This window comes from Bubalus kerabau, chromosome 6 (assembly GCF_029407905.1).
Source record: "Bubalus kerabau isolate K-KA32 ecotype Philippines breed swamp buffalo chromosome 6, PCC_UOA_SB_1v2, whole genome shotgun sequence".
Lineage (NCBI taxonomy): Eukaryota > Metazoa > Chordata > Mammalia > Artiodactyla > Bovidae > Bubalus > Bubalus kerabau.
In genome coordinates, this window is record NC_073629.1 from 74,626,367 (window position 1) to 74,645,786 (window position 19,420).

Consider the following 19,420-nt stretch of genomic DNA (forward strand, 5'->3'; position numbering starts at 1 on the left):
TCGCCTCTGGCAGAGAACCTGAAGAGGCGCGGGGCCGCGCGGGGCAGCCTAGCTGGGCGGCCGGTCCCGGCAGGAGCTGGGCCATTTCTAGAGGAGTCCTCCGGTGGCGGAAGGATGTTCGGAGCCCAGGCAGCCAAAGCAGTGATCAAGCCGCAGCGAGAGACAGAGAGGGAGAGAGAGAGAGAGAGGGAGGGAGGGAGGCTCTCGGCTGCCTCTGCATCCTCCTCCCACTGCACTTTGGCCCACGCCCACGGGCGCCCCGCCCCCCTCGGGCTTATAGCCGGCGCCGGGCACCTCCGGACGCCTGGGAGCCGACGGCACGGCTGCCTGCTTGGCCTGGGAGCCCGGGCGCCGCCGCCTTAGTGGCGAAGTGAGGCGGCGGCTGCGCCCCGCATCATGGAGGGCAGCCTAGCTGCGACCCCAGCCCCAGCCCCGGTCGCCACCGACAGCCGCCGCCTCCCGCGCCGAGTCTGCCGGCTCTCGTCGCTGTTCTCAAGGTGCCGTCCCTTCCTCACCTCCAAGGCAATATGAAGGCGACCCGAGACCACGCGAGCGCTCCTTTCTGTACGCGCTTCAACCACTCCGACCAGGGCATCTGGGCGGCCGAGCGCGCCGTTGAGGCGCCAAACAACCTCACGCTGCCCCCGGAACCCAGCGAGGACTGCGGCTCGGTGTCCGTAGCCTTTTCGATGACCATGATGATCACCGGGTTCGTGGGCAACGCGCTGGCCATAACGCTCGTGTCGAAGAGCTACAGGCGCCGGGAGGGCAAGCGCAAGAAGTCGTTCCTGCTGTGCATCGGCTGGCTGGCGCTCACCGACATGGTCGGGCAGCTGCTCACCAGCCCGGTGGTCATCGTCCTCTACCTGTCCCACCAGCGCTGGGAGCAGCTCGACCCGTCGGGGAGGTTGTGCACCTTCTTCGGCCTGACCATGACCGTCTTTGGGCTCTCCTCGCTCTTCATTGCCAGCGCCATGGCCGTCGAGCGGGCTCTGGCCACCCGGGCGCCGCACTGGTACTCAAGCCACATGAAGACCAGCGTCACCCGCGCCGTGCTGCTAGGCGTATGGCTGGCCGTGCTCGCCTTCGCCCTGTTGCCGGTGCTGGGCGTAGGTCAGTATACTATCCAGTGGCCCGGGACTTGGTGCTTCATTAGCACCGGGCCTGGGGGCAACGGGACTAACTCCCGGCAAAACTGGGGCAACGTTTTCTTCGCTTCTGCCTTTGCCATACTGGGGCTCTCGGCGCTGGTGGTCACCTTCGCCTGCAATTTGGCCACCATTAAGGCCCTGGTGTCCCGCTGCAGGGCCAAGGCCACGGCGTCGCAGTCCAGCGCCCAGTGGGGCCGAATCACTACAGAGACGGCCATCCAGCTCATGGGGATCATGTGCGTGCTCTCGGTCTGCTGGTCGCCGTTGCTGGTAGGTAGTTCCAGGGCTTGGGGAGTTCGGGGTGGGCGCGTGCGCGCCGGCGGGCAGTGAAGACTTTGGGAAGTGACAGCACCTGCAGGGGCGTGTCTACAAGCAGAGAACTTTGGAGAGGGCTCTACCTGCGCTGTCTTGGTCTCGGCTTCAGAGCGTAGCTCCTCATTTACTTGCTGAGCACCTTCCAAGTGCAAGGCATCGCATTAGGCTCTGGCTGTGCACGCCTGGAGACCTCAGGGGTGCTCACATTCTAACCTGAGAGAGTAAGAGGATAGCCAGGTGTTCACTGCTGGTGCAGAAACTGGTTTCTCCCGGGAGTACTAGGAGCAGAATAGAATGGCGATGACAACTCTAGCCCGGTACTCTGGGTTTTCTCCTTATTTCAAATACCTCTCGCAAGTTGAATCGATTTTCACTCTGCAGAAGTACTTTACCGGCGGCCCGCTACCCCGCAGACAGGCACAACCTCTGAGCTAGTGCGCGTCCTCCCGCAGCAGCCGCCGCTCGCTTTGCTAGCAAGCAGAAGCGAGGCAGGAGAGTGAAGGGGCGTCTCGCCCTCCGCCAGCCTCCGTCCTTTGAAATTGCGCTGCGCCCTCTAGTAAGTGCTAGAACCCACGGTCATCCCGTGGGCCCCGAGGCCTACTAACTCCCTCGTACCAGCTTTTGCTTGTCCTTGTGATCACTGCACGGGGCTGATGGCAAGGCCCTTCCTGGGATAGGAAGTAGAGGTTTCTGCACTTACCAGCTCCTCATGGGGCCCACAGCCAGGGAGCAAGTGACGTTTCCACATGCTCCTTGTCTAACACCCGTTCTTACATCTTACTTTCCAGGTTTTCTTCCGCGGTCCTTTTAGCTCGACATTTGGTGTAAGTGCTATTTACTAATTCCTGATGAATGGTTGCTTTTTTAGGCCCCCAGCAACCTGGCTCAGTAAATATTCCTGCAAGAGCGATCTGGTCATTGTGACAAGGTTACAACAGATGACATATCAGACCTAGAAATTTATTAGACAGTTGTGAAAAACTCCTTGAATCTATGGCACAGTTTTCAGAAACCACCCACGTATAGGGTTTTTTTTTTTTTTTTTCTTCTTGTTTTAGTTTTTATCTGTATCTTGCAGCTTGCGGAATCCTAGTTCCCCCACTAGGGATCCAACCGGTGTCTCCTGCATTGGAATCTTCATGGCAGGACCATGGAAGTCCGGAGCTTTTCTTTTTTTAATTGTAATAGAATACACATGAAAATTCCTATTAGTTTACATTAACATTGTTGTACACCATGTACAATTTTAAAATCCTTGTACTTTTTAACAGAACCGTAGTTCCTTTTCTCCTCTCACCCCACCCCACCCCCACCACTACTGCATTTGACAACACCGATATTCCAGAATACTCTTGTTTAATTGTGTAGTAAGTATATTTAGAGCAGGAGTCTTGGCTTGGAATGGATCATAGATGGTGACAAGGAGAGTTATGTTGGGACCTCATAGCCCACAAATCTCTGTAAGGTTTCGGTTCTGCATTCCAGAAGCTAGAAGTCAGGCTGATGTCATCACCGTGGTTTATCAAGGCCAGCACCAATTTTAGACATATTTACTTCTACTGTGTGTAGGTAGCCAAATAGAAGAAAAAAAGAATTCTAAATAATAAGCACTTTACTATAATTGATAGTTAATGTAGCTTTAAAGGCAAACAGAGTATTTGAATTTTTCACAACAGTCATTTGGGTCCCACATATTTGAGTTCTATCACACTCTTTATATGTGTGCTCTATATATCCAAGGAAAAAGGTAAATCATATGAATAAAATGCTTACTCATACAGTTAACCAGACTTATAGTTGTTGCTTTCTTTTTAAGTAGAAGAGAAAATAAGCAGTGTGTTTTTTATTTCAAAACTGTGCTTCTAATATGATGGGCACAGTGGCCTTATGAAGACTTTAGATCAGTTCTGAAAACTGAAACCTGGGATCACCAAACTCATTCTTAAGAAACCCTGTATTTGGAATTCATCTTAATTTCAATTAATATTTGCATATAAACTTCATTGGTTTGCAGCATTTTATCAAAGTTTATTGGGTCAGTTCTCATAAAAACATTAAACAAATTCAACATGTGATCAAAGAAGAAATTCGTGGTTTTCAAAATAGATATTTTTTGAACTAAAGGAATTATTCTGTCTTCTGTTTTGTGTACCACTGAAGTTAAATCTCCAAATATCTTCAGAAAGATCTACAATTCAAAGTTGGAATTATTTTAAAGGAAAAAAAATGGCAAAACTGCTCCCTTAATAGTTTAGGGAATTATAAGAATGAAAACACTAGAATTTAGTGAACTGAAGTTTTAGTGTATTAATGCTGAAGTGAGAGGGTTTTTTTTTTTAATATGTTTTTCCTAATTATAAAATATAGATTCTCTGTTAGCTTTATAAAAAAATGGGCAAAAGGTACTAATCTAATTATTCAAAATTCTTACTTAAAAGGACTCTGAGTGTATCTTATCTTGGAGGACTAACGTGATGATAATAATGTTCAGTTGTCACTGCTGAAAAACTTAGCAGAGAATAGATACCATAATAAGAAAACATCCCAACTGCTGCAAATTCCTGCTGTGTAAATAGGAGCTGTTGCTCGGTTTATCTGGTTTAAATAGAGGTTTATCTATGGTGCAAACTAAAGCTTTTAAACTTTTTCCTCCAGAAGCTATACAATAGAAAATCTGAAATTAATTGAGAATACAGTGGGAAGTGATGTTACCATTGATAGATGACCTATGCTTCTTAGTCAATATAAAGCATCAAATTCTGTTGAAATCAGTCAATTGGCTCAGCAATGCAATCTGTTTGACTTATTATCATTAGATTTTTTATGAACTAACATCACCAACTTGACATAATAGCCAAGTTTCCAGAAGCAGGAATAACCTGAGGCTGTTGTTCAGAGGAAGCCATGACGACAGTTTGTACTTTTGTACACCTGGCACTCCTCAAACAGGTACAACAGCTACAATACTAATACTGTAAGGAACTAATACTGTAGCCATCTTAAAAATAGTAGACGAAAAGCTATCTGCACTGTGAAAAGAGATAATGAGGAACAGAGTTTCTCATCCACAACTTGGGAACTGTATAAAAGCAGCCTTAGGCACTTTGCCTTTAATCTTGAACCAGCAAATTCCCTGCTCAATAGCCACAGATGTGGGCAGAGATGCTTTAACTCAAGGAGGTATTTTTGCAACATAGATGTAGTGTTTTTTAAGTTTAAGGAATCACTGACATTTTTTGACATAGAAAATTTGCCTTAAATGCACTACATGTGAAAAATAGATGCAATAGGTTATTTTGCAGAAGTAATGGTGTTTTATAGTGTTATAAAAATAACAATATTAGAATATTGTTAAGAATATTAGAACCAGATTTCTAATTCAAGATATTTGACTCTGAGTTTATTTTTAATCTTTTTTCTGTTGTATTGATTTGTTTGTTTGACTTAGCTAAAAGCCAGCAATTCTAGTGCTAATCATAGTACTGGGGAAATTATATATCCTTTTAAAATGCAAAAGTAGAGCTAATAGATATCTAAGGTCTTTTTCCATGTGTTATGCTCAGTTTCTCTTATTTGGGAGAATCATGGTTTAAAGACACAGAATGAAAAATTTGAGGAGACTTCTTGGTCAATTGTACTTTTGTAAGAATGGGGTTTCCAGTAGTCATGTATGGATGTGAGAGTTGGACTATAAAGAAAGGGGGCAGTGCAAAAGAATTGATGCTTTTGAACTGTGGTGTTGGAGAAGACTCTTGAGAGTCCCTTGGAGTGCAAGAAGATCCAACAAGTCAATCCTAAAGGAAATCAGTCCTGAATATTCATTAGAAGGACTGAGGCTGAAGCTGAAACTCCAGTACTTTGGCCACCTGATGAGAACTGACTCATTGGAAAAGACCCTGATGCTGGGAAAGATTGAAGGCAGGAAGAGAAGGGGATGACAGAGGATGAGATGGGTGGCATCACCGACTCGATGGACATGAGTTTGAGCTAGCTCCAGGAGTTGGTGAAGGACAGGGAAGCCTGGTATGCTGCAGTCCATGGGGTCACTAAGAATCAGACACAACTGAGTGACTGAACTAAACTAAAGAGTGGGGGCTTCTGAGTGACTTGGGCTTTTGGACCCTATATGTAAGGAGATAGCAGATTATCTAAGTGATATATCCAGAAGCAAATATAACTTGAAGATTAATGAGATAAATCAGGGCTTAAAATGTAGGTTTTTGTATCTTGAGTTTATTAAAGAGAGCCAAGAATTAAACAAATTCTTAAGCTATCTTATTTGAAGACATTCAGATGGTCTAGAGTTGTAGCATACGTGTGACTCATTGGACTTTCTCCTTTGAAAAATCTGTAAAGGTCAGTAACTCAATTATGAAAGTTTCCATAGGATCATTTTTCTGGGAATTACACTCAGGAATATGCACTACAGGCATTTGTAACAGAGGATGATCGATGATTTGTCTAGGGGAGCTGAGAGGTGGTAGTGAGAGGTACTGGGTGTCATGTTCAATTTTCAGTCCTTGCCTTGCAGAGCTAGAAAGCAGGGAGAGAAGTTCTCCTTCAAACTCCTCACATACGGGTAGCACTTTTATAGTCCACCAGTGTGGCAATGGCACCCCACTCCAGTACTCTTGCTTGGAAAATACCATGGACAGAGGAGCCTGGTAGGCTGCAGTCCATGGGGTCGCTGAGAGTCGGACATGACTGAGCGGCTTCACTTTCGATTTCCACTTCCATGCATTGGAGAAGGAAATGGCAACCCACTCCAGTGTTCTTGCCTGGAGAATCCTAGGGATGGGGGAGCCTGGTGGGCTGCCGTCTATGGGGTCGCACAGAGTTGGACACGACTGAAGCGACTTAGCAGCAGCAGCAGCAGTGTTCTACATGCATCTCTTTCACACTTGGAAACTCTTGGAATCTACAACTGTAGCATGTCATATTCTGAATCCCTCTTTTCCCTCAATTCTTTATCATAGAAGTAAGTAAGTAGTTTGTATTTCAATTCCTGCCTTGCTTCTTGAGAATTATTAGATGGCCTCTTAAGTCCTTCTTTTCCCTAGAAAAATTCTAATTTTCAGAGATTAATGAGGGTAACCCAAGAAGGGGCCTTATTTTTCTTGGGGTTCCTCTTATATCTTGTCTCCTGAGTGTACATCAGCATTTAATGGTAAACATAGTAATTCATTCTTACACAGAAATGACAATTGGACACTGTGTGACTTTTTTAAATGAGAAGGATGCACACTCACGCATGTGCGCACACATATGGACACATATACACACACACGGAAATAACTGTGGAGTAGTAACTCTACTCCCTTTATTTGGAACACTTTGGTCTCCATTTTCCAGCTTTACACCTCACCCCTCAGCCATTCAGGACAGCTGCCAAGCAGTCACTGTCTTGGATTGGCTAAGGTCCCAAGTTAGCAGTGACTTTGTTAGAGGAACCTTCCTTGAGCCTCTTTAGGCTTGGTTGGGTGCTCCAGCTGTTTGGTCCCACAGCACTTACCTTGCAGATCTGGTGTCTTGATCTGAGTCACACTTTACTGAACATTCTGATTAACTGACCTCCTGAGGGCAGATATAGTAACTACCCAGTAAATTGTTCTTTTCCTAGGAACTATCATGATGACCAGCCATACACAATATGTCCGGTATAAGCCTATTGAGTGAATATCTGAGCACATAAATCAGAAGACAGGTTCTTGTCCCAGTGACATAACACAATCCTCTGTGTGACCTTAAACAGCTTGCTTGATATCTTTGTGAACACTTTTCTTTTTTTCCTGTAAAATAGGAATAAAAACACCAACTTAACTTATTTCACAAGATTGTAATAAAAAGCAAAATAAATGTATGTGAAAATAGTTGAGACTATTTCTTCCATATTAAGAATACTACTATGATGTTTTATAGATGACAGTGTTGACTTCTTGTCTTCAGATAGACCTTTCTCCCAGGAAACTGGAGAAAAGAGAGACATGATGTTTCACAGCTTGATTAGTTAAAATTAACTGGTGGGGAAAGGTGGTGGAGAATGTAACTTTTCAGAAAAAAAATTAAGAAAACGGGCAAATAAATATTGTAAGATAAATATTTGTAAATCTTTGCAAGGTATAGTAATTCATCCCTGCTCCCTGCCTCCGTCACCATCACCATTCTCTCAGCTCTGGGATGCTTTCCCCCTCACAACTGCCAGTTAACTCTCAAAACCTAAAACATGCTGGATTCCACCTCTCCTACCCTTGAACTTGGAGAAGTACCCACCACCTCGTGCTCTGAAGAACTCTGTCTAGAATATGTCCCTTGTCTTTCCAGTCAGGGACTCCATATGCTCAGACCCATCCTCATGTAAATGAGTCGAATTAATTGTGCATTTAGTTGCTATCCTAAGTCAAATCATTCTGCAGATCTCTTAAGGCTAGAGCCTGTGCCTTGGTTGTCCTCATCTCTTCACAGGTGATCCACAGTGTTGGGGCTGCACAGATTCTCCACCACTGACTCACAGTCCAGAACTGAGTTTACATGAGCATGAGAAACACACAGTTGTAAACTGCCTCACAGTTAGTCTAGGTCCGGACAAGGCATTAATATTATTTGTAGTCTGCAAATAACACAAAGTGTAATTTTCCCATCCAGTAGCCCTCCTAGAATTCTCTTTGGCATCATTTATAAGAAGAACATTTCAGCATCTGGTCTGGTCACCTATTCAAAATCAGTATTTTATTTTACTGTTGCTGATTTTTATGATAGGTGTTTGAGGACTATAAACCTAAAAATGAAAGATGGTGGCAGAGATAGAAGAGGAGGCTTGATTTTTCTCACTTTAATTCTGTTGAAAAGAAATTAGGTACTAATTTAGGTAAGAGTCACATCATATAGTGAAGTGAAAGTCGCTCAGTCATGTCCAACTCTTTGTGACCCCATGGACTATACAGTCCATAGAATTCTCCAGGCCAGAATACTGTAAGTGGGTAGCCTTTCCCTTCTCCAGGGGATGTTCTCAACCCAGGGATCAAACCCAGGTCTCATGCACTGCAGGCAGATTCTTTACCAGCTGAGCCACAAGGGAACCTCAAGAGTCATATCATATAAGTACAGGATAAATTTTACACCAAACAAGATTTTTACAAATTTTGGTAATACAAAGACAGAAGGCCAAGTTGGAGCTGGAAGTATACTTATTTTAAGCAATTTTTTTAGTTAAAAAAAAAAAATATATATATATATTTGACTGTGCTAGGTCTTAGTTGTGGCATGTGGGATCTAGTTCCCTGAACAGGAATGGAACCTGGCCCCCCTGGATAGGGAGCACAGAGTCTTAGCCACAGGGTCACCAGGGAAGTTTCCTATTTTAAGCAATTATTGATCTAATAAAAATCAAATATAATTTTAAGAACGTACTTTTCACTAATCCTTTATTTCCTTTAAGTAGATTTGATCTTTTTGTTCCTCTTTCTGAATATTCAGTGTGTTATTTTCTATGCTTGAGAACATGCTGCTGTTGGTATGACTCATGAGCACTTGGAAAAAGAAGTATGCTGTTAATGTTGAAAATACTGAAAGAGAGATTCTAAAAAATACGGTGTGTTTTGAAGAATTCACCAGTCCAATAAAGTGGAGCTTTCATTGTGGTCTTGGTATACGAAATTTCCCTGATAACGTTCTACCACTTTGGGTCAAGTAGAGCACACATATCCGCATTTCCCTAATTAATCCAGTGCCTTGGCAGTCAAAGGCACAAACAGCAGTCAGTGATTAAGTGACCTCTGCCTCTGTTTCATAAGAACAAGAGAAAGCTATTGAAGAGCAGATGGGGGCTAGAGAGAGCAAAAGGCACAGAGCCCACGGTTCTCGTCTTGGCTTTTCTACCAAAGGATAAAAGTCATCCTATCTTTCTGGTTTTCCCTTTCCTCGTGAGTAAAATAAAAACACTTATCACTCTAAACTTCTTTTCCGTTCTGACTTCCTGTGGCTCAAAATAGATAAAATCATCCCTTTTAGACATACCATATTAGGTATGTGGGGGGGGGGGGAATACCCAAAAAGTCTTAAGAAGAACCATAGAAATGTATACAAATGAACAGATCATGCATTCTGTTATATAATTATTCTGTAAACATGTATTGAGTGCTTGCTTCGTGTCTGCCTCTCTGGTGATACAGTGATGACAGGGTAAGGTTGAAGATATTGAGCAGTTACCTGGCTCTAAGGGGCAGTCTTCATGTCATGTTCCACATGAAGGACAGTCCTTGTGGAGCCGGGTGCCATCTGTGCTCTACTTGGTAGCCCTGAGTGTAAGCCAAACACACATGCTAGCTTCTTCCATGAAACTTTCAATCTACTAAGGTAGACCCACAGAGAATAAACCATTGATCCAGTAAACAAATGTAACCAGTCTGGTGGGTCATCACCCTGGGTGCCTTCACTGCCACATGGTGCAGCTGCTGCAGGTTGATCTTGTCTGGGCTGAAGAGCGGTGCTGGTCCACTGCCCCCGTGAAGCCCTCATGGAGCATGTCCCTGCCCAGGCTGCAGTGGGTCTGTGCTTGGGCGCCATTGTTAGGAGTCACATTCATGCACACCCTCTAACTTCAGTCATGAAGCTCAGCAGCAGTTTTCTGAAGCACAACCACTGTACTAGAATTAAGGACACAGAGAGCAGCTGGCCCCTGGCCACATACTGCCTGGAACCTCCTTCTGGGGTCCTTAGGCTCTGGGTTGTACTCAGATGACTTTCTCACAAGTTTGTCTTTCTCTTCCAGTAAATTTTCTTTTAAGACATTCCATGTCTTCTCCTTCTACTGAATGCAGCCAAAGTTGTTCTCTACTAAGTTTCTTGGCTTCAGATATTGGGAGAGGAGGTTAGATTTCTCTGCCTTTTTTTTCCTCCAGAAAATATGATAAATATGATGGTCTACTTCTTCCCAGGTAACCAGCAATTTATACCGGGGGTGTTGTATGGCTTTCCTTTGTTGTACCACACAACTCTCTGCTATGAAAACCAACTCAGTCAACATTTACCAAAGTGAATGTTTCTTATTTCTGTAATACCTGCTCCAATGTGACTTGCTCTGCCCACCTGAACAGGGAAGAGCGGGGCAGCTTCTGGCATCCCCCTACATACATCATGAAAACAATGCATGTGTGTATGAAGTCACTTCAGTTATGTCTAGCTCTTTGCGACTCTGTGGACTGTAGTCCTCTAGACTCTTCTGCCCATGGAATTTTCTAGGCAAGAATACTGGAGTAGGTTGCCATTTCCTTCTCCAGGGTATCTTCCCAAACCAGGGATCAAACCGGTATCTCTTATGTCACCTGCATTGGCAGGCAGGTTCTTTACCACTGGGAAGCCCACATTAAAACAATGGACGTGTTATAAAGGCAAGAAAAAGGTGCTTTGGCAAAGTGTCAAGGAGGACCTTCTTGTGATGCATTGGTGAATGTGTGGGTGGTTAAAGAGGATCTCCCTAAGAAAACATCATTTATGGGGAATCTTGGAAGTCGGTACATTGAGGAAGAAAGAGCAACTTGTGAAACTCAGTGTAGGAAAGAGCTGAAAGCATTTGAGGAACTTAAAGAGTGCCAGAGGGGTACATTAGCATGAATAAAAGGAACAGTAGCTTTAAGGTAAAGCTAGGAAGGGAGGCAGGGCCAGACCATGCAGAACCTTGTCATTTTTTTGGGGAGTTTATAGATTTTTATCTTAAGTGTCTTGGAAAACAACCAGCTTTGAGTGAGGGAGTGATTTGATCTGCTTTGTGTATTAAGAAGATTCAAGCTGCCTTATGAATTAGAAAAGATATCACAGCCCTTGAGTACTGAGATCAGATGGAGATGTAGAGACATTAATTTAAAAAAATTTTTTTTCCTTAAATGTTGCTTTAAAAGGAGAGACAAAGCTTGGCATAGAATTGACAGTGGGAGTGGAAGTCTGTGCAGAAGCACAGGGAAAAATTGAGCCAGGTGTGTTAGGATTGGTAAGCAAATATGTTTTTGTTGAAGTATGTTTGAGAATGTCAAGAAATATTATGAGTCAAGTAAGGACTGAGGAGTAAAGAAGGAAGGAGTGCACTGGTAGATTGCCTTGAAGATTAGAAATAAGAATTTGCATTTCATCTTGGGCAAGTTGTATTGCTTGTCTATACTTCTGTTCCATATTTGTAAAAGAAGAGGGTTGACCTTATAAAATTTCTTGATTTATAAAGGGTCATTTAGTAAAATAACTCATCTAATGTTTGATCTATTTCTAGAATATTCTTGGTGAAATTTTCCATTTTGTTTGAATACTTTTACTTATTGGAAATTTATTGCTTTTTAAGGGGCACAAAGAATTTTCTTAGAGTTTCTTTCTCTCTCTCTTTCTCTCCCTTCCTGCCTCCTTCCCTCTCTTTCTTCCTTTCTCTTTTACGGTCAAACATAGTACTAATAATATATGTAAAACACTTAAACACCATATCACACTTAATAAGCACTTAATAACTGGGCTTCCCCAGTAGCTTAGCAGTAAAAGAATCTGCCTGTAATGTAGGAGCTACAGGACACACAGGTTCGTTCCCTGGGTGGGGAAGATCCCCTGGAGGAGGGCATGGCAAACCACTCCGGTATGCTTGCCTGGAGAATCCCATGGACAGAGAAGCCTTGCGGGCTACAGCCTATAGGGTTGCCAAGAGTCAGATACGACTGAAGCAACAAAGCATGTGTGCACACACGCATACTGGTTGAACTGAAGTGTTGCTAATTCTAGTTCTTGGTTTATGTGGAACAATACTAAATTTAATTAGAGATATCTTTTATGTTTCATGGAGAAGGAAATGTTAACCCACTCCAGTATCCTTTCCTGGAAAACCCCATGGACAGAGGAGCCTGGCAGGCTACAGTCCATGGGGTCACAAAGAGTCAGATACAGCTGAGCAACTTCACTTTCACTTTCGTGTCACTTTATTTTTAAAGTTATATGACACTATACTTCTCAATTAAGTATCAAGGAGTTCTACTAAATCTTTGTAAATAAACAGTAAAATAATGTGAAATTATCTTGACAACGTCAGGGACAGGAGCCATGATGTATTAATTCATTTAAGTGACACTTACTGTCAGTTGTGTGCAAGACACTGTACTACAACCTGATAGAGCAATGGCACAGTCCTTGTCCTTAAGGAATATGTTGTTTACTGAATGATTTCCTGGAGAAACTTGAGGTTGTGACTCAAAGAAGCAATGTTATTTTTCTTTATCAATTATGAATATAGGAAAAAAAGTTGGGACCATTCAGAATTTATTTACCTACTCATGTGTTCAGTGATTGTTTACTGAGTACCTACTATGTGTCAGACACAGTTCTGGGTGCTGGAAATATAGCAATGAAATAAGCAGACTAGCTTCCTGCTCTCAGCAAACATGCATTCTAGGGGAAGGAGAAAGTCAATAAATTAGATGAGAAGTCAGATTGTGGTAAATACTGTTAAGAAAATAAAGCATGTGATGTGATAGAGGAAGACTGGGAAACTTTTGTAGATGGAAACATCAGAGAAAGGTGCCTCTTAAATGAGAGGTAATATTTAAGCGGATATCTGAGGGAAAGGAAAGAACCAGGTATGAATGATCTCCAGGAAGAATATTCTAGGTCAAGGAAACAGCAAAGGCCCTCACTTGGTAAGCTCAAGGGGTAGAAAGAAGTCCTGTGTGGCTGAAGTGAGGTGGGTGTGGAGAGAGTAAGAGTCTGTGAATTGAGGTAGAGACAGTGTGGGGGCCCAGATTGTGTGAGGCCCTGCGGATGAGTTTTGATACTATTTTAAGAAAACACTAGAAGATTTGAAGCAAGGGGAGTGACATTATTGGATTTATGTCTTTAAAAGATTCTTCTCGAAGCTGTGTGAAGACTGGGTTGCAGAAGGGCCAGAGTGGGAGTAGGGATACCAAGTAGAAGGTATTGAAACTGTCCTGATGGGGAACAATGACAGCTGAGGTGGAGCTGGAGTGGAGAAGTGAATATATTCACACAGAGTGTTTTGGAGATAGACTTTACAAGACCTTCTGCAATTTCTCTAATCCTTGTCCTCTGACTCTGACAGGAAGTAAGGTCCCATCTTCCTCTCTGAGCCTCTGGTAAGGAAATGGCTATCTGTCCACAAATGACTTTCCATCTAGTTCCTTAAGGTGGAAGTGACTACTCCGAGCTAGTAATGGGCAGATTTAGAATTAAGTTCTATCTAATGGGAGCTATTTTTTTGTTCTGAGATGTGAATTGGAATAGTCAGAGAGAAAGGGAAATAAGCAAAGTTTGCTTGTGAAATAGTAGGATGTTATAAGACTCATCATCCCTGAAGAAGATCCAGACCAAGCTAAAGCAAGCTAGTTTAAGGGGGAAAAAGGGAAAGGGGAGGTGAATTTCTTGGTTCATATAAATTGCTGGTGGTGCCAAGAGTGGAGGTGACCCTGTGGAAGACAAAGCCAGGACTCTCTGTATCTTTCACTTTGACTTCTTGCCTGTGTCAGAATCTCCAATTCAGGCTCTGTTTCTAAGGAACTAACCTTGGACATACTCTTGCAGCTCACTGGCCAGGTTCCATGTACTTTTGGTACATAGGTTTATATTTACAGTCTGCATGAAAGGGTTTAATTTTGCTATTTAAAATAATTTTTAAATTAGCTTTATTTCTGGTTGTCCTGGGTCTGTGTTGTTGCACGGGCTTTTCTCTAGTTGTGGTGAGCAGGGACTACTCTCTAGTTGCAGTGCGCAGGCTTCTCATTGTGATGGCTTCTCTTGTCGCAGAACACAGGCTCTAGGGCACATGGGCTCAGAAGTTGCAGCTCTCGGGCTCTAGAGCTCAGACTTAATAGTTGTGGCGCACAGGCTTAGCCACTCCACGTCATGTGGGATCTTCTCTTCCCTGATCAGGCATTGAACCCATGTCTCCCGCAATGGCAGGTTGTTTCTCCACCACTGAGCCACCAAGGAAGCCTTAATTTTGCTTTTATAGCAATACAGTATTTCAGTGACTATGAAGCACTGTTTCAACAAAATTTTTCCTCCCTCCCTCCTTTTTCTTTGCTATTTATTTATTTAGCAAATATAAGAAAGAGTTATATGCCACATAAAGTTTCAGGACTCCACTTCATCTTCAAAGACATTGTGAGTTTTGTTAAATTACAATTAAGGATTTAGACTTAGAGAATTGTCCAGAAGTGAGTTGGGTATAGCTTGAGGTTTCCAGTGGGACAGAAGTAGGTATATAAGTTTCTGAAAGCTCACAAATACGCCATCAGCACTACAGAGAGGCAACAAGAAAAGGAAAAAAGAAATTTTTCTTGATTTTCCCATAAAGGATGAATTGCAGTCTGGGTTTAATGCTAATCTGTCAACTTTCGGTATAAACCATTGGATGTACTAATGACTAACATTCTGGGTGGCATATTTTTAATTCATTTAATGGTAATAATTTCCTCAAGTATAGATTAAGGATTTGCCTAGATCCACAAGATAAGTTTCTTAACTTCTTCAATTTTGTTCTATAAAAAATATTAGGGGATGTCTTGATTTTTTTTCCTCTTGCATCTCTTTCTTATTAAATCGTGCTGTAGGTCAACTTCAGGAAGCATGAGAATACCCTCTGACTTCAGAGCTCTAGTCTTCTCCTTCAACTTAATATTTGGTTGCAAACAATAGAGTCTAACACTAAACACAAAGGGCATATGTGAAAAAGGATACTGGGGGCTCACAGTGTCCATAGAAAGCTGGCAGCTTTAGAAGATAGGCAGGACACAGGCTGTTCTAGATGCTGAGCATCAGGCCAAGATCCTACTGCAAAAGAGTTTCTGTTGCTCTTTGTGTCCTGGGAGCAAACCTGACTGCTTTAGCTTGGGTTTTTTGCCTCCTGGCCAAATAAAGATGTTACTAGCAGAAGGATCAGGCAACTGCAGCAACTTGTTTTGAAGTAGGACCTGTTAGTGAGAGGTAAGTGCTAGGATTTCTCTCCCACCTAGAATACATCGGAGAAGGCAATGGCAACCCACTACAGTACTCTTGCCTGGAAAGTCCCATGGATGGAGGAGCCTGGTGGGCTGCAGTCCATGGGGTCGTGAAGAGTCGGACACGACTGAACAACTTCACTTTCACTTTTCTCTTTCATGCATTGGAGAAGGAAATGGCAACCCACTCCAGTGTTCTTACCTGGAGAATCCCAGGGACGGGGGAGCCTGGTGGGCTGCCGTCTATGGGGTCGCACAGAGTCAGACACAACTGAAACGACTTAGCAGCAGAATACATAGAAAAAGTTTTTCAAAATTGGGGTATTAATAACAAAAGATGGGGGTTCGTTTTAACATTTAAATCATCCTTAGAAACATTTTGATAGTAAAGTTGTATCTTTTAAGTCCTGTGTGTGTGTGTTCATGTCACTTTTTGAGGAGTTGGAATGGCAGTGAGACTAATGGAGAGGAAGTTGAAAAGATCCACAAAACAAAAGGACATACTTATTGAAAGCCTACTACATGCAAGCACTTGCTGCTGCTGCTGCTAAGTCGCTTCAGTCGTGTCTGACTCTGTGTGACCACATAGACAGTAGCCCACCAGACTCCCCCGTCCCTGGGATTCTCCAGGCAAGAACACTGGAGTGGGTTGCCATTTCCTTCTCCAATGCATGAAAGTGAAAAGTGAAAGTGAAGTCATGTCCGACTCCTAGTGACCCCATGGACTGCAGCTCACCAGGCTCCTCCATCCATGGGAGTCTCCAGGCAAGAGTACTGGAGTGGGGTGCCATTGCCTTCTCCTGCAAGCACTTGAGAATTACTTTATTATCTAATTTAATTGGCACAAGTTTATCAGTTTGGTATTTTTTTATCCCCATCTTTCAGTTGTACAAACTATACTTTAAACAATTGGAAAACTTTCCCCAGTCCTACCCCTAGAAATTAGTAGGTTAGATTTTTTTATGCTGTAATAATCTCTTTCACATTCATTGTCTCTTCTTATTAGCCTACTGGTGGCTCAGATGGTAAAGAATCTGCCTGCAGTGGAGCAGACCTGTATTCAGTCCCTGGGTCAGAAAGATCTCCTAGAGAAGGAAATGGCTACCCACTCCAGTAGTCTTGCCTGGAAATTTCCATGGACAGAGGAGCCTGTCAGGCTACAGTCCATGGGATCGCAAAGAGTCAGACACGACAGGACTGAACAACTAACACACAAAATATTTTCAGGTTACTTCACTGAAAATGTCACACACAAAAAGAACAGATTGATTGAGAGTGGTCAATGATCATGGAAACTGTCTGGGTCACATAATTATAGTGATTAAAGGTTTCCTGCAATATCTTTGTTGATTCATTAATTGATTGCCCTTCTTAAGAGCTTGGGTTTCTAGAGAACATACTGTGAAAATCCCCGTGGAAGTGACAAAAATTTTGATCTATAGCAAACTATTAAAGGATTCCATTCAACACAGCGTCTACAATTTAGGAGGCTTTTTCTATAAAGGGGCAGCATCAATTTCATCCGGTTCCTTCTGTCTCTTCAGATTTAGAAAACTTACATACATTGGGAAAGTTTTACTAGACAAACATTTTTCAGCTAGTACAATTCACAAATATTATTCTTTTTACTAAACTATTTATAAAACAAATAAAACTGTTTATTGAGTTCTCTTTGCTTAGCGGGAAAGTGTTTGACTACAGTCAAAATTAGAAAATTTGTTTTGACAGTTTCAAAACTTCTAGCATAATACAGTGCAATTGGGATTCTTGCAAACCTGCTTTTATCTGTTCCCCACCTCCCCCCGCCCCCCTTATAATTATAGAGAAGAAAAAGAGCCCTACTGAACCTCAGTGTGTTCACAGTGATCCTATAATATGGAATTCAGGCATTTTTCCATCTAGCACTCTCTCACCCAGATTAAAAGGCTTCAGATTCCTTAGTTTAATCCTAAAAATCTTGGATTTGGCCACGTTTACCACTCATTTTCCATTCCTCCCCCAGCATCCCTACTGTTAGTTGTAGAAATCAATCTGTAGTTCCTAGAATAACTTGCAGAATTACACATTTAGAAGTGTGACCTCCATATTGCAAACCTCTCCAGAAACTTCTGCTATTTTGGGGGAAAGTGAAAGTGAAAGTCACTCAGTCGTGTCTGATTCTTTGTGACCCCATGGACTATATACACTCCATGGAATTCTCCAGGCCAGAATACCGGAGTGGGTAGCCTTTCCCTCTCCAGGGGATCTTCCCAACCCAGGTCTCCTGCACTGGTGGGGGGATTCTTTACCAGCTGAGCCACAAGGGAAGCCCCTATTTTAGAGGAGGTGTGTGCTAAGTCGCTTCAGTCACGTCAGACTCTTTTTGAACCCATGAACTGTAGCCTGCCAGGCTCCTCTGTCCATGGGATTCTCCAGGCAAGAATACTAAAGTGGGTTGCCATGCCCTTCTCCAGGGGATCTTCCCAACCTAGGGATGGAACCCTTGTCTCATGTCTCCCGCACCGACAGGCAGTTTTTGTTTTTGTTTTTCCATCATATCCTAGATTTATTACAACTGGCCTGCAGGCAAGAGGAGAGAACTACTACATCGACACTTCAGTTCTATGGATACATCTTAAATAGAGGGAGAATTCAACCAAGAATACAGGATAAACTATTCCCAAGCTCCAGGAAGCAGTCCTGTGACTGAGCTGCATTTTTTACAGACAAATAAGGCAGTAGCCCTTCACATCAGTTTTCGGACAGTTTTTATACAATATGCTTCTGTGGTACAGGAGAGAAATAATCAGAGCTCACAATGTAGTTTTTACACTATTGTCACAGTGTGTGAACACTGTACACCCTTTTGTTTTCAAAAGATACATTGTAATAAACTTCTTGCCCTTGAGTTTATAGTTTGTAATAATCTATGATTAATACACTAAAATTGCCTTTTTTATGTGGTCCTCCACATGAGAGAATGGTCAGATCAGCTCCTGGACAGTCAGCACTGTGTTCCTCTCCATCTGCATATGGCAAAGTCACCCCACGAGGAGCCAGACAGAAGGGTGACTGTGGAGATCCCAAGCCCTCCTGCGTCCTCGGGAGCCGTGGGGGCCTGGGTGAGTGGGGGTGGGAGGGCGATAGCTTGGCGTGGTCGGGGCTTCCCCTCCAAGGCTGGGCAGTCTGGGGTTTCGATACCACCGGGGAGAAAACAGGAAGATCAGGCGAGTGGACCAACGCGAGAAACCACTGGTGAATTCTGAAATTGACGGGATGTAACTGTAAACAGCACCATTCTCCCTTAACAGTGTCTGTGACTGTCACCTGGGAGGAGACACAGCCACACTCACCGCTGATGGTTCGGCGCGGCATCCGCTGCGTCTGACCTCAGCTGCTTTATGGTCGGGTGGGCATGAGCCGCTCAGGGTGCTGCTGGACACACTTGACCGTCACACTGTCGCTGAACTCCAGGGTGGCCAGTGGGAGACCATGGAGACCCGGCTCACAGGGAAGGGAGGAAGAATACTAAAGTGGGTTGCCATGCCCTTCTCCAGGCAATCTTCCTGACCTAGGGATCTAACCCTTGTCTCATGTCTCCTGCACAGACAGGCGGGTTTATTTTTTACCACTGTGCCACCTGGGAAGCCCATTTTAGAAGACAGAGCTTTTCTAATCCTTGAGACTGATTTAAATGCCCTGCTTCTATACTCCATAGGCATGCACATACCCTTTTCATTTAATTCTGTACAGTTATATTTACAGTTGTCATAATATTTATTATGACAATAAGGATGATTGCCCACAGTAGACAAATGCTTACTTCACAATAGGCACTGAGCTAAGCATTTTGTAGACATAATCTCATTTTCTTCTGTCAACAACTCTACAAGGGTATAGTGTTATCTTTTTTCAGATGTTATCTCTTTTTTGAGATGTGAAGTAACTTTACTAGGGTCACAAAGTTAATGAACAGTGGAGATGACCCTCAAATCCAGATTT

General features: G+C 43.3%; 1 protein-coding gene across 2 annotated transcripts in view; it reads left to right on the forward strand.

Annotated features, from left to right (window-relative positions):
• The first annotated feature begins 316 nt into the window (after positions 1–316).
• Positions 317–19,420, forward strand: part of PTGER3 (prostaglandin E receptor 3) — a 42,820-nt gene continuing 23,716 nt past the window's right edge. For both annotated transcript variants that reach the window (XM_055585488.1, XM_055585487.1), the window contains exon 1: positions 317–1,421. In XM_055585488.1, coding sequence (XP_055441463.1) covers positions 528–1,421 — 894 coding nt within the window. In that variant the 5' untranslated portion in view covers positions 317–527. The remainder of the gene's footprint in view (positions 1,422–19,420) is intronic.